The following is a 15,479-nucleotide window of genomic DNA, read 5'->3' on the forward strand; positions in this document are numbered from 1 at the left end:
CAAGCCTAGAAACTACACAGAACAAATTGCATAAAAAACTACACAGAGCAAAACCAGTTTCAGTTTGATTTCATTTCAGTGTATTCACTGAGTTATATATCTAACCAGAATTTTTTCTTTATTAAATGTCTGCCCTTACACTAAACCCATTCTATAATTACCTCAAGTTGAGTAATAAGCAAAGAAAATAGAATACTGGGACATTCGAAAAAAGTTCATCACTGATGCTCTCAGTAATTTAAGCAAGGCTAATCATAACAAAGATTCAATCAATGCCAGTGAGTTTCACATGATTCAAACAAGTGGCAAAAATATTTCTAATTACAGACACACAAACACACATCATACACACACCCTCAATCATTTTACTCACAAACCCCATATAAAAGATTTTGGAAGTAAAAATGCAAATGAATAAATATGTATCAATATAATAAAAAATAATGTAAATTCTAAAAGTCAACACAAACAAGAATGATGACATCATATGTCTAGATAAGAAAAACAATGTCACATAGAGGATACGATTTTATGAATTGTTGTCTAATTAAATTAAATAAAAATTTTTTTGGAATGTTTACACCAAAAAGGAGCAGTGTGGAAAATGGATCATCAGGACTATGATGTTCTTGGTAAAAACAACAAGAAATGCCACATACACATATAAAAATGAGGTAATATGGTATTAAACATTATACTATACCACTTTTGCAGTATTCTTTTTTTTGTAAAATTTTATGCCACCAATTTGGCTAAAACAACAATCCTGATATTTTTGGAAATGGAAACAAGAGTTTGTAACCAATCAATTCCATGTCCCAAAGTAATGAAAGATGGGCAGAAATCTGGTGGAACTGTTTAAATGAAAACAATTAGGCAAAGTAAAAACAGACTTTTTTGTTATTTACTCAAAACAATTATTTTTCTTTTCTAATTATTAAACATTAGTGCTTCATTATAGAAAAAAAAAGTGTTTAGCAGTGCAAAAGGTAAGAAAAACAATGTCCCATATGTAGTAGCCAAGTTATCATGTTTAAACTAACACAAGACTATAGGCTGATATTGGAGCACACATGCTCCTGAACCATTTACCCATACCACTACATTCAGTAAGACAGCAGCACAAGGCATCAGAGTTTTAGCATATGCATGTTTTTTCATGTGAGCTCAGTGTTGTGATTTTAATACAAGCCATTTAGGAAATAGCATTTAGCTCCACCTTACTGTACATCCTGGATCACATGCAGCGAACGCTTACCTGCTTGTAAGCAGTCTAAAAAATTTTAAAATGCTGACAAAAACAGTTGACATCAATAGACATATTTTAAAAAGGGAATGTCTTACTATATTATGTAGTCAACAATGAATATGGTCTTGTTTCTAATGTCTGTCTGTGAAAGACTGCAACAAAGGCTTGGGTAAAGACACATTATGTTTATGTTTAAAATCACTGCACTTTTAAAATAATGACTAATCGGTCATATAGAATGTTTCATATCACATCTCATCATATTTTTAATTCTTCCAGGCAAAGGGTGGAAAATGTCTTGACAAATGATGTTTAAAAAAAAAATCTCTAAACCTTACTCCATAAAAGAGGAAGTACAAAAATGTACACAATTGAAAGTTTGTGTGTATTTTACAATTAAATAACTAAAATATTTAAACAATTCAAAATAAATGTAAGCAACTATGTTCTTTTCATGTTTTACTTAACATTTATTACTTACTGTAATAACTTTTTAAGGATGATTTTAATTTTTATATCAAGCAACTACACTATTTTGCCTGAAATATCATTCAACAAAGCCTTGTAAGTTTGCTGCTCATTTGCATGCTTTGTAGTTAGCCAATGTATTATTCAGAAGTAAAATGTTCTACAAATACATTTAACATTAGCTAGAATTTGAATTTATGTATGTTAGGGGCTGAAATTGATGCTGAACTGGTTATATTTAACTACTTTAGCATGATTTCTTCACATAAGCAATCATGCTAAAGTGTGTGTGTGTCACACACACACACACACACACACACACACACACACACATATATATATATATATATATATATATATATATATATATATATATATATATATATATATATATATATATATACATAGAGAGAGAGAGAGAGATCAAATTTGACAGATTTTGACCTTCAGGAGAAGCAAAGGAGACACAAATAATTTTTATACAAGACTTTGCTCCCTCTAGCATATGGAAACTGTAGCATATGGAAAAATTTCGCTAAGGTAAGCCTTGACTACTCACCCTAATCACCATAAGTTTTGTAACTTATTCATAATCAGAAATATCAATTCTTGGTAGTTTTTCTTCTACATTTATGAACCTGATTAGATATTAAACTTAAATGACTGGATGCTAAATTGTGCACCTTCAATTAATGTATGCCAGAGGTAATTAACTGTTTTGTAACAAATAAGTCCAAATGAAAAGGTAGAGCATAAACAGCATGTATTTTTCCTGCGAATGTAAAATTACAAAAGTATTTTTCACACAGGTCCATGGCTCTATCTTGTTGGATGATATGAAATCAAGTTTCATAACCTGTTTTTGGGTCATAACTATAACAGCCACTTTCACAGCACAAGAAAGTGACAGTTTGAAAACACCCGAATATTTCTCGCTTAAGTCTCGAATAAGTCTCGCTTACTATCTTACTCATCAGTAACTTACTTATCTGTACCATTAACTGATAAATCAAATCTAAACTCTTACATATGATATCTTTTAGATACTTAACAGCACAGGTTGTTGTCAACCACAATGTGAACAAATTTCTGTTTTAAATAAAATATTCAGCATTAAGATTGTTCAGATTGTCCACATTTGTATACATAATCCCTCACACTATCCTTTGCAGCCTCTCACATCCAAAAAGAGGCTACCTATATTTGCAGATGACCCATGATAATCAAACAAATTTTTCCAGATTCTGCAAAATGTGTCTTCTCTCACTTATTCATTAACTCTATTACATCATCAGGATTGTCGCAAACACTGTTGTCCTCAGATTTTGGTGCTCCATTATCTGTGACAAGACAAGGTTCATTAGTACCACCTTGTGGGCCAGTGAACACATAGTGAGGCAAGAAGCTAGATACTGCCTGCCCTGGAATTCCCTGAGGAATTAATCTGGATGAGTACACAGCCAGTGGTTGCCCATATTGTGACAAGAATGTAGACGCCATAATGTCAGGTACTTCATGCCTCATCAGACATGATGAAGGAATAGAGGTGGAAGAAGTTGCTGTAGTACTAGAGGTGATGCTAGAGGATGTTGGAGAAGACCTAAGCAAAGCTTTGTCTCTAGAGCTGTAGGTATCTGTAGAGACCTGGAACATGAGTTGGTGCTCAGGTATAGGAACTTGAGGTTGGAAGTAGGGCAACCACGGAGAGCTCAGATGGGCACAATTTACACCAGGATTGCTGGTGGAATTTAAGTCATAAGTGCCTGTAAAAGGATAATTCTGTACAGAAGGTTGAACAGAAACTCTTTTTTTTGGAGTGGGCTGCTCGTACAGAGATTCATTGGTAAGACGTGATGTGGATTTGCGCTTTGTGCCCCTAAGGTCCAATGGCACTTCCATGCCTGATGAGGCATTGTTGTTTTGAGGCAGAATCATAATAACATTTTCTGAGGATGTCTCTGGATTGGCCACTCCTGAGGGAGACAGAGGTGGTAATTTGGTGTAACGCTGAAGCTCACTTAGGATTTCTGGTGTATCTGGAGAGAGAGGTTGGGTAAAGGCTTTGGAAGTTAGGACTTTTGACATGTCATCAGGGGACACACTACCACTTGTGTTCTTACTGATGGAGTTCACCAGTGAGGGTGGCATGTCTATAAGAGAATGAGAAAATGTTTGAGTTATATAGTGAAATGGATCAAAGATATAGAAGCTTTTGGAATATACTCTTGTCTGCCTTCTTATAATACAAGTGAAGCAACATTAATAGAACTACTGGCAGGAAGTAAGATTACATGATACCTTTATTTGTGTTTGTACTGTCTTCAATTTGTCTGGATTTTCTCACAGCACGGATGGCAAAGATTCTTCCATCCGATGTCCGAATGTAGTTTCCTGGAAAAGGGCATATAAAGATGCATGTTAATATAAGGTCAGTGAAATATGTAAGATAAAGATAACAAGTGACAAATATTACAAAAGAAAATCTATTCTATTACTTCTGAATGAAGGTATAGTAAGGAATTGAAGGTGTAGTGAGTTACCTTTAGTTCCTCTGATAATGTGAATGCTTTCACCTGCACTTATTTTGGTCTGTGTTTCTGAAGAATGGTTTGTACCAGGAATCATAATATCTGAGCATGAGAAAGAAGATAAGTTGTTCAAGTATTTTGTATTCATTGACCTTTTTTTTCTGACTAAGGTCACTGTGATTGGACCTGAGATGATGCCAACTCTGAGAATCCTGAGGCATCTAGATATCTACCAGCTCCAGTTGGGCTCTGCGATACTATAGAGGAGATTTGAACTCCATGTGATCTTTTGCATCAATACAACATTTGTCAGACTGTATATTTATAACCACACCCTCCAGTGTCACCCATATGAGGATGGGTTCCCCTTTGAGTCTGGTTCCTCTCAAGGTTTCTTCCTTTACCATCTAAGGGAGTTTTTCCTTGCCACTGCCACCTGAGTCACCTCAGACTTGCTCATTGGGGATAAATGCATAAACATTTAAATATATCTAATATTAATCTTGAATTTTGTATTCTATTAATCTTTATATTATTCTTTATATTAACTTTTTTCTATGTTTATGTTCTGTAAAGCTGCTTTGAGACAATGTCAATTGTAAAACGCGCTATACAAATAAACTTGAAGTGAATTGATTGCAGAAAAAATTACTGCATACCGTCTACCATAGAAAAACAAACAACAACAACAGCAACAAAAACAAAAAGCATTTAGATTTACAATAAACATTAACAGAAAACATTAGAGCTGTATGCTTTAAACATAATCTTAAATATAGATTATATATGTTTTGCCTGTTTTGAAAATGTACAATATGTGAGTTGATCTGTAAACATACCCACCTGTAGTGGTGACAGTCTTCTGTACAAAGACTCCTGCTTTTTGCAAGTAGGTGACTGGAAAATTGAGAGCAGCAGGTATGGAGCCTGACATCATGCAAGGGGGGGAACCCTGGCTTTCCTTCTGGTCTTCCTTCAGGTGCATTTTATGTGTTTGGGTTGTGTGTGGCAGTTTAATACCGGCTTCTGTCTTATCCTCTGGCTGTAATGGAGGCCGCCTAAATTAGGGTGCAAAGGTGGTGTAGTGTTAATAAGGGTTGATTATCTTACTAAACAAAATGATTCATTTAATTTATCTCCTACTTTGGTTGTGATCACATAATAACTTGTTGATTATAACAGGAAGTGTTCTCAATTCTTTCCCATTATTATAGAGATCTGAATGAATATCAACCTTTATAATTAGCAATCTTTATTTTAATTTGCTTGTATACATTTAAGTTGTTATGTTCAGGAATTTGTGAAAGTAAATTAAAATTGAAATATTTATGAATTAAAATAAATTCATAAATGTTTCATTGAAATAAGTACATCAGCTTAGTTTTAAACTTAAGTTTAGGTTTTAATTTATAATTATGAACTGCCCATTCTGAGTTTTTCAGTCTGAAACTGTTTAGATCATTGTGTACTGTTTCAAAAACTCTTTTGTCATTGTATCCACAGTTGAAACAGAGTAGAAATAAATAAATACTACTTCATTAGAGAAAATGTTAGTATGCAGTAAGAGAAATGCATTAACCCTCACCAGTTTCTCTGGCTGAAGGCAGGGATGTTAGTAAGTTTTTGGTCACTAGCTGGGTAGTAATGTGAATATGATGGACGTGTGTAGGGCACTGATGCCCTTTTCTCGTTCTCATAGCTCTTCTTGGCAGCTTGCTTCTCCTCCTTTGTTAGTTTGAAGTCTTGTCGGTCCATCAGTAAGGACTCGTGGTGAAAAGGTTGCTACAGAAAAGTAAAAAATTAACTTCTGGAATTCTTAAACGTACAGTAAGGTGCACTGTGCTTCTGAGGTTTTGGTCCAATTCCTCATTTTTTTAAATCATTTTTGCGTGATTGGTTCCTTAATTTGTATTTAATGGTGTGTATTATTTTATATATTTAAATGGCCATATTTGTATTCATGATCATAAAAATGTATGTGCAGTTGTGTTAATGTTACCTTGGTAATAAGGTGGGGGAATTTTGCACAGGCTTTCCTGAGAACTGTCTCCATGTCTTCCTGAGGTTGGACAGAGTGTAATGGATCAGGCTCCTCTTCCACAAAGTGCAGCAGAGACTCCACCTCCCGCCGTGTGAATGTCAAAACAGGATTTAAATCATCTATCACACGATCTAAGAGAATGACAAAGAGAGAAGTAAGTAGCTGAGTAAAAATACTCCAATTGTAATGGATATTTACAATAGGGTAAAAAATAGTGATTGTTGGTGATAGTATACAGTACATAAGAGTTCTATTTCATGTTGTTTTAATACTACAACCTCAAGGTCCTTGTCAAGGTCTAATACATTTATACAATAAAATACTCCAGTGCATTTATCTGTCACAGATATTTGTGACACTTAAATACTCCAGTGCATTTATCTGCCACAGATATTTGTGACACTTCCCTGCCAGAGCACCAGAGGGCAACCCAGCACACCTCAGTTAATGTCTTCTTTAGATGTGTTTCATTTCCTTTTGTTCATTGTGCTCACCTTATTTAAATTACAGTTTTTCGTCTTGTCTTTGTGTAATTTCTGTTGACGTCAATGTTGTATCCTTTCAATCTTGCTATATTAAGCCTTGTTTCCTGTTTTGTATTTCTAGCTCACAAGTTTTTGACTTTGACTTTTGCTTGTTTCCTCTTTTGTGTTCAATTAATTTACTATGCTGTAAGAATAACTAAAGCCCATATGCAGATACACAGAACACAGAAAAGCATGCAAAACTCATCATAACTCAAGCTCAAAGTCAAACTTTGGACCCTGGGACAAAAAATTCTACAGATTGTATAACAGAATTATATACTTACCAGACATTCCTTGTTTGGAGATCTGTTTGTCATAGATTTTCTTTTCCAAGGTGAAGTCAGTCACAAGTCTATAGATGTGGCATGGCTTACACTGCCCATAGCGGTAGACACGACACACAGCTTGAGCATCATGGCATGGATTCCAAGAGGCATCAAAAACCACTACACGATTGGCACCAGTTAAGTTCACACCAAGAGAGCCAGCCCTGCACATAGTCATGTGATATAGAATGGAGTATTTACAATAAATGCAGTTGTCATAAAACCCTATCACTTTCTTCTTTCCTTGCTCTTGTTCTCCAAAGATTGGGACAGGCTATTATCATCAGCAATTTCTCTTCTGCTTTAGTAAGTTCCTGGTGCCTTCCTGTGTAAAATGCTGTGAAACATTTCTACACTTTGGATTCGCTATAGCACAGTGAGCTTGTCATATATCACTTTGTGTTTAAAGGTCTTTCCATGCATTACACAAATAAGAAGGTTCTATGGTGATTCTAACTGTCCCTGCTGCTTATTCAAGGTTCATAGAAACACTGTTACAATCATAACTAGAGATATGTGTGAAATAAAATACAAAAGTTCTTGGACTCAAGTGGAAACAGAAAAAGCTGAGGCTCACAGGGGTTTATACTAAGATCAGAGAATATGTGTGTCACACCTGGTGGACAGAAGAAAAAGCCAAACAGAGCTGTTTGTCACATCATTAAACTGGTTAATTAGCCGCTCTCGTTCTGAAACTAAGGTGCTTCCATCCAGCCCTGAAAATAATATAAAAATAATATAAAAATCATTATCACTCTCACATCCTCAACATATTTGTGTTATTTTACTATTTACTATAATTTTAGTTGTGATGAGAATATTTATGTTCTACATTTTCACAGTTTTCTTCTAAATCTAGAATTCCGCATAAACATTTAGACTTTATAAACAAAATAAATAAAAATAAACCTTTTTAGATATAACCCTGACACATCCTTCAGCACAATTACTAAATCCACTAGTTACCAAGCACCAGCAGATGACAATACAGAGCATCAGACAATTTAATTCAAGTAAATATTTCTTGGTAGATTTTTTTCTTTCTCTTATTTTAATTTTAACATTACAATTTTCAGCATGACAACACTTTACTTCAATTTTTAGTCAATTTTGTCATGACAACACACCAAAAAGTCAATTTTGGCATGACAACACTTTACTTTTCAAAGTTGGATCAATGATCTCAGGTACATTTTGATCAGAAGTTTCCTGGTTTTTCTAAGCATCTTAGTAATAATTTGACAGACTAAACTTCGACAGACCAAATTGCTTCTGTTTGGGAAGATAAAATCTATTATGCATTATGATACTTTCTTTGGTGACATAATTTATCTGTAACATTTATTTGTTGTTGAAAAAGTAAAGATTGGTAATATAAAAGGACATAAGCTTACTATAATAGTTGACATTGCGGACCCAAGTCTGCTTCACACCATTTCCACTATAGTCAGGCATTGTTCTCTTAACCAGGAATTCTTCAATGACTGTAAGCGTATATAGACTCTGGCTGCACAGTTAGTTTGAATGAATAAGAGAAAAGCACAGAGAGATTAAGCAAAGGATCACCAATATATGTAGTATACATGTGTGTACATAAGTGTGTGTACCTGAAAACCAAAACCTTGTCTCCAATCTTGATGCTTTCCTCTATAATGTGAAAAAACAGCACCATCTTAGCTGAATTTTCTAAGATGCCTTTCTTATAGCCTGTCATGATGTCTTTTGCCTGAGAAAAGCATTAGAATGAGTTAAATACCTTTTCAAGATCATCATTATAACAATTACAATGTATATTAAAAGGAAAGTTAATACATAACTTTCCTTTATGGTGTTAACGCAAGATACAGCATTAGTGCACAGAGAGGTGAGAAATTGATATTATGTTATGAGCCTCCAGAAGCCACCAGAACAGCTTCGGTAAGCTTCTGCAAAGATTCTGTAAGTTTACTGAACTGTACACCATTTAGTTGCCTGAACTTAACATTCTCCTAAAAGATACTCACTCAATTGCTGTGTGTTAATGATTTAAAATTAATGGGGAAGTTAAGTTTTTATAATTAATATTATTATTTGAGTCAATTACATTTCAATGACATTTTTTCTATATGAATGGAAAAAATGGTTTCAGCATGGATAAAGGTGAATAGTCAGAAGGTACTGATTTGCAGTGACCCTTCTTTATAGTGGTAATGCAGCAAAACACTTTCTACCCCATAACATGACCACAAGTTTTTCCTTCAATTTGTCCTACATGATATAATTAGGTAATAATTAGATAATTATCTCCAAAAGTATGAAAATAATGTTAATCTTATGGTATGACCTTTGCATATATTTACTTGAATTTTGTTTGTATATATAAATACACTCATTATATAAAGAAAGTAGAGCCTCATTCAGGTCTATATTTTTATTTATCAAGTACTAAATTACAGTTGTGTGGTCTTCACAGACTTTGATAAACAAACACATAGCCTCAGACAACAATAAAAAACAGCTCCCTTTCAAGGGAATTAGACACTGCTTCAGGGCCGACGCTATGGGAATGAGGAAGTTGTGTCTTTGAGGGAGTTGTGTCTGAAGCACTGTACACACACCAATTTAATGGCTCAGGAAGGACATGAGACAAAGTGATTATGCGCCAGCGAGTCCATATAAGGGCATCTATGTCACATTACTCCAGCTTCTTTGTCTTCAGGAAGCACTCTGTGTCTATTGTCTGTCTTGTTGTCTACGACTATGGCAAAAGAAAATATAGAAAGACTGGAGCTTTTCTTTTATATCATGAAACGCGCAATCGGCTCTCGAGGAAGCTGATCGCGTGCATTATGAGCAATTGCTTTTCGCAAACTCTGCTCTCGCTGGCTGCATTCCAGGCTGGAGTTTCGCATCTGTCGAGGCAGTGCGTCAGCTTCAGTCATGGAGGTTGCAGGTTAAGTTAGTTGCGATTTCTCCTGACTTTTATTCTATTATCGACTATTATCACACTTTGTCGCTAAATCAATCCGTGCTTGGTTGGCTGTACTCCAGCCAAGCGCCTGGTATTAATTTCTCCTGAATCGAGTGTGGAATTATGAATATTTTATTATTCTACATCGGACTCTGAGGAGCTCGATGTGGGCAATGAGGAGCAAGCAGCAGTTGAAAGGTTATGAAAGGTTAGTGTTGTCTGCTCTGAGCTTGACAATTGCTACCGCCTTCCACCTCCATGCAACTGTGGTGTTGTGGGATGCCCATATTCTGCCTGCTTATTCTCCTCAGCCTTTTACAGAAGGCCTACAATCCTGTAGGTTAAGCTGATGCAGTGCTGCACACAATCACAGTTTTGCAGGCATACCAGTCAGAAGGACAGGAGGAATCCTAACGCCCAAGGGCAAGGGTTTTCAAGGATGCCCTTGTAGGGCCATCTCTACTGCTGTCTACCCCGCCACCTCGTGTGATTCAGGGTTCAGCTATGACTACCCATGGTCGTTATGTGGAGCATCCTTTTCAGGAATGCTTGCCCTACTTCCTCCCTTTCCACCTCTGGGGCTTCGGGGAGCAGTGGGGTCCATGCCTGCTCCTCTTTCTTGCACAGATCTGTACGATGGGTTAGCACCCGCCAGTGCACTGTTTCAGGTCTCCAGGGAGATTGATGTGAAGTTAACACCACTCTCAGACAGCCGGGCACCATTGAAACTTCTGCCAGGCATGTCTCAGTGGGGCCTGGATACTGTAGTGCGTGCTCTAAACTGGTCCGAGGACTGGTTTGATGATAGTCTTCAAAAAAAAAAAAATTACATAGGCATTTTGCCAGAGCACAGGAAGTTCCTTAGGTTTCCTTCTGGGGGTGAAGCTTACCGGTATTGTGTTCTTCCTTTTAGCCTAGCCCTTTCACCAGGCACATTTACAAAGTGTACTGAATTACCTGGATGACTGGCTCATTCTGGCCCACTCGAAGGCTATGGTGGCCAGTCATCAAGATGCTTGGCATTATGAGGACTCCATGCCTTAGTGTTGAACCCAGAAAGTGTGTGCTTTCTCCTTCTCAGAGAACCACATTTCTGGGGTCGTTTGGGACTCCACAACAATCCGGGCACATCTGTTCACCGCTTGTGTGACAATGAAAGCTTATGGCTAGGCCGAAGCCTTTCTTTTGCCAAGGCCATTCCATTGCATTGGGGTGTGGGCTTTCATCCTCGTAAACATCCCCTTATGTTAATAATGGTTACGCACCGTTGGCTTCATACCCTTCTTATGTGTGGAAAGACTCAAGTTTTTTGGCCCTGGGTCCCACTCTAGGGACATTTCACTCTAGGATTCTTTCGACGGGTGCCTCACTTCGGTCTGTGGAGCGACCTTGGATGGCCACCCTGTCCATGTCTATGGGAGGGCCCTTATCTCTATTGGCACATAAATTGCCTGGAGATGTGGGCTGTGTTGACTTCCTGTTGAGGCAGGTGCTGAGGATTGGGAAACAGTGTCTCCACCCACAGGTGGTGGAGCGAGTTAAGCCCTGGTACACCTGGTACGCCTTACCCATTCATATGTGATAACATGACTGGTTTTCTCCTGCAGGTGATTTAAAGTCAGATCTCCATTATTGCTGCCTGAGTCACTGGGTTTATCCCTTTGATTGGCTGAGCAGTGAGCATTGCTAGCAGTGATGTCATCCAAGTCCAGATCCTGCTCAATGGCAATATTCTCCCTTTGAAGTGCCTTAAAGAGAATGTCAGGGTGGTTCCAGATCTATCCACACACAAACACAAAAGATGCAAAAATAAGCAAAAAAAATGATTTTTTTAAAACATTCAGATATATAAGTATATGTATTTACCTTGCAGCAGACACAGAAAGCTTTAAGTGGGTTAAGGGTAGGCCAGCCTGTATTTCCAGCCTCTGTAAAGCGATTCATGAATTCAACATAGAGTGCACGCTGCAATGCTGTAAGATGCACCAAAATCACATGTTCCTGCTTCTGTGGCAGTTGGGAGTATAGCACATCATGTCCATGTCTACATGCACAGACACACATCACAAAATTGGCATCAACGACATGGTGGTCTTCACCTTAGGAACTCATATATATTTGACCTATTTACTAGCTACATTTCTCTAGTAGTTCTTAAGTACATTCTTTGGCTTTTATAACAGCATGCACTCATAGTAATGTGCGAACCCCAATTCCAAAGAATTTGGGACATTCTGTGATATGTATGATTTTATTACTTATGATATTATGCAGTGTGATAGATTATGAAATACCTAAATTTCTTCCAATTTTACTTAAACTGCTGGACTATTTGCTCATGCAGTTGTTCAAAGTAGTGAACTGCACCCCATCCTTGCTTCTGAATGACTGACCCTTTTGGGATGTGTTTTTTTTTTACACCTAATCATGATGCTCACTTGTTTCCAGTAAACTTGCTTACCTGTGGAATGTTTAAAACAGGTGTTTTTTTGAGCATTCCTCAACAATCTTTTGTTGCCCCTGTCCCAGCTCTTTTGGAATGTGTTGCAGGCATCAAATTCAAAATTAGTGAATATTTGCAAAAAACAATTAAGTTTATCAATCTGAACAGAAAATATCTTGTCTTTGTAGTGTATTCAATTAAATATGGGTCAAAAAAGATTTGTAAGTCAATGTATTGCGTTTTTATTTAAGTTTTACCCAATGTCCCAGCTACATTCAAATTGGGGCTTGTATGATGTGGTTTTGCTGTCTAGGCAAATGATTAACTTACCTTTGTACAAATCCTTCAAGCAGACTGTGTAGCACATGGCTGCGGTAGCGCATGAGCTGAACATCTTCAGGTGTGCTGTCCACACACTGTCCATTCAGGATGGGCCGCACAAACATGTTGCTGAACTCAGGCCGTGTTCCCAGGAAGCCAGGACGCACAAAATCCACCATGCACCAGTACTCATACAAGTTGTTTTGCAGTGGGTAGCCAGTCAGTACTAGCCGTCGCCGTGTCCCAATGCCCTTCAAAGCCCGTGAGATGCTGGCATGCCAATTCTTAATGCGGTGACCCTCATCACAGACTATGACATCTGGACCCGGCTGAGCAAGAGCCGACACAATGCCTAGAGGTAAAATTAATAATAGTTTATAAAGTAGAATGATAAAATATTATAAAGATAACAAAAGAAATACATGAATAAACACATTTTCTGAACTTTATACCTAAAATGAAGGTTTGAAAAAAAAGGCCAATAAGGTTTGAAAGTGTCAGGCCAATAACTAACATCATGCATCCTACTAATGTACATGCCTATATCTTTTTTTTTAAATTTAAAGTAGCTTCACATCTGAATGCTTCAGCTGATTTGGCAATACATGACAAATGATTATAATTCATTTAAACAACAGAAAAGTACCCAAATTAAAAATAAAATATAGCTGTTTTTTTCTGTATGGCACAAAATGTCATGACTTCTGCATTTATTTTGCACGACTATAACTGAAAATGCAATGGGGGCTGTTTGCATAGCCATATTAGCCTCATACCTCTACTCTAGAAATTAAGTAAATAATGATTACTTTTTGCTGTAAAACTGACCTTTCATTAGCTCCTTCTGGTGGTCCTCCTTATCTTCATCAATAATAACTCGTTCATGTAGCTTTGAGTTCTTCTTCTTTCGCCCAATGACAAAGCTTTTCTTGAGTGAGAGTAGGCGGTACATTTCATATCCCATTAGCAGCACACCACCGTCTCTGTACCAGGCTTCAACAACCTTAGCACGGCTGCTTGTGGTCCTGTGAAGGTAGACATCCACATATTCAGGAACATATATGTTTAGAATTGTTTTAGACAACATTGTTATATATGGAAGGGGGGCACGGTGGCTTAGTGGTTAGCATGTTCGCCTCACACCTCCAGGGTCGGGGTTCGATTCCCGCCTCCACCTTGTGTGTGTGGAGTTTGCATGTTCTCCCCGTGCCTCGGGGGTTTCCTCCGGGTACTCCGGTTTCCTCCCCCGGTCCAAAGACATGCATGATTGGCATCTCTGGAAAATTGTCCCTAGTGTGTGATTGCGTGAGTGAATGAGTGTGTGTGTGTGTGTGCCCTGCGATGGGTTGGCATTCCGTCCAGGGTGTATCCTGCCTTGATGCCCGATGATGCCTGAGATAGGCACAGGCTCCCCATGACCCGAGGTAGTTCAGATAAGCGGTAGAAAATGAATGAATGTTATATATGGAAATATTGTGTTCTGTATAGTCTATCTTTTGCACAAATATCTTGGAACTATTTACAGAAAACCCTCAGTGAGGCACAAATAAATAAATATTTTTCAGTGGGTGGACATGTAATGTTACTGTTCCTCAACACACAGTGTGAATGAATATGTATGTTTGCACAAGCGTGATGAAGTGATGTACAGAGAGCAAAATAAAAAACAAAGTAAATTAAAATAGAGAGAGAGAGAGAGAGAGAGAGAGAGAGAAAGAAAGAGAGAGGTGGGGGAAGAAAGAGAAGTGATCCATGGAGCAGATGTGAGTGGGCAGAAAACTCAGAGATATCAAACTGTGAATAGTGAATCATCAAACATTAATCAACCCAGTGAGGATCCTTATGCTCCATGCTGCAGACGTTTATGGAGGTGGAGCGAGCCGTCTTCACTCTGTTTTTTAAAGCTGAGCACAAGTTTTTGGCTTTTAAGTGGCATACTTAGTCATCGCTCATCTCCTTAAGGGAGGCCCATATGTTAGCTAAACTCCATTGAGAGTGTGTTAGAGTATACATATTCATCAAGTTCTAGGTTACAGTCTCTAGAGAACTGTTAAAGCCCAAAAGGAGAGACACAAAGTATAACACAGGCAGTTGGGACTCACACATAACTGGTTTAGGTTTTACTTTGTTGAGATGAGTTTTTGAACTTAATACTAAAGTGTTAGATTATTGAGATAAGCTGTGATCAATGTAATGGAAAACTTTCCTGCAGTTTCAGACAATCAACAATTGTAGATAAACAGGAGTGATAGAAATACTAGCCTTAAAATACCAGATTAAATATAGGATTATTAATATGTACCTATTATCTTTGAACATGCTGTGCTTGTTAATGCAGTCATCCTAATATTGCTATTTATATAGTAACATATACAGGTATTTGTATGTTGGGCATTCCACATAAACCTAAAAAAACTGTGTCATTAACATTTTTAGGTTTTCTGTTTCTTTTTCTATTTTCTAAATGTGCTCTGCCCTCTTTGGCATACATGAATTCAGACACCCATGATTTGTCATGATTATAAAGCTGTAATTTTAAATTTTCCAACACTGAAACATCTTCAGAATTGAGGTAACATGATAAGCTGCATTTTTACCTTATTAACTAAGTATTAACAAACTCTTC

At 37.2% G+C, this 15,479-nt stretch overlaps 1 protein-coding gene across 4 annotated transcripts in view; it reads right to left on the reverse strand.

The window, feature by feature from the left end:
* Nucleotides 1-2,665: 2,665 nt before the first annotated feature.
* Nucleotides 2,666-15,479, reverse strand: part of LOC132853234 (helicase ARIP4-like) — a 29,499-nt gene continuing 16,685 nt past the window's right edge. For all 4 annotated transcript variants that reach the window (XM_060880778.1, XM_060880777.1, XM_060880779.1 and 1 more), the window contains 14 exons: nucleotides 13,682-13,878; nucleotides 12,863-13,205; nucleotides 11,956-12,133; nucleotides 11,658-11,867; nucleotides 8,747-8,865; nucleotides 8,534-8,646; nucleotides 7,756-7,855; nucleotides 7,098-7,303; nucleotides 6,245-6,417; nucleotides 5,831-6,027; nucleotides 5,089-5,303; nucleotides 4,258-4,347; nucleotides 4,016-4,108; nucleotides 2,666-3,867 (listed from right to left, as the gene is read on the reverse strand). In XM_060880778.1, the coding sequence (XP_060736761.1) occupies nucleotides 2,981-3,867; nucleotides 4,016-4,108; nucleotides 4,258-4,347; nucleotides 5,089-5,303; nucleotides 5,831-6,027; nucleotides 6,245-6,417; nucleotides 7,098-7,303; nucleotides 7,756-7,855; nucleotides 8,534-8,646; nucleotides 8,747-8,865; nucleotides 11,658-11,867; nucleotides 11,956-12,133; nucleotides 12,863-13,205; nucleotides 13,682-13,878 (3,121 nt within the window). In that variant the 3' untranslated portion in view covers nucleotides 2,666-2,980. The remainder of the gene's footprint in view (nucleotides 3,868-4,015; nucleotides 4,109-4,257; nucleotides 4,348-5,088; nucleotides 5,304-5,830; nucleotides 6,028-6,244; nucleotides 6,418-7,097; nucleotides 7,304-7,755; nucleotides 7,856-8,533; nucleotides 8,647-8,746; nucleotides 8,866-11,657; nucleotides 11,868-11,955; nucleotides 12,134-12,862; nucleotides 13,206-13,681; nucleotides 13,879-15,479) is intronic.

The sequence above is a fragment of the Tachysurus vachellii genome, chromosome 11 (assembly GCF_030014155.1).
Source record: "Tachysurus vachellii isolate PV-2020 chromosome 11, HZAU_Pvac_v1, whole genome shotgun sequence".
Classification (NCBI taxonomy): Eukaryota; Metazoa; Chordata; class Actinopteri; order Siluriformes; family Bagridae; genus Tachysurus; species Tachysurus vachellii.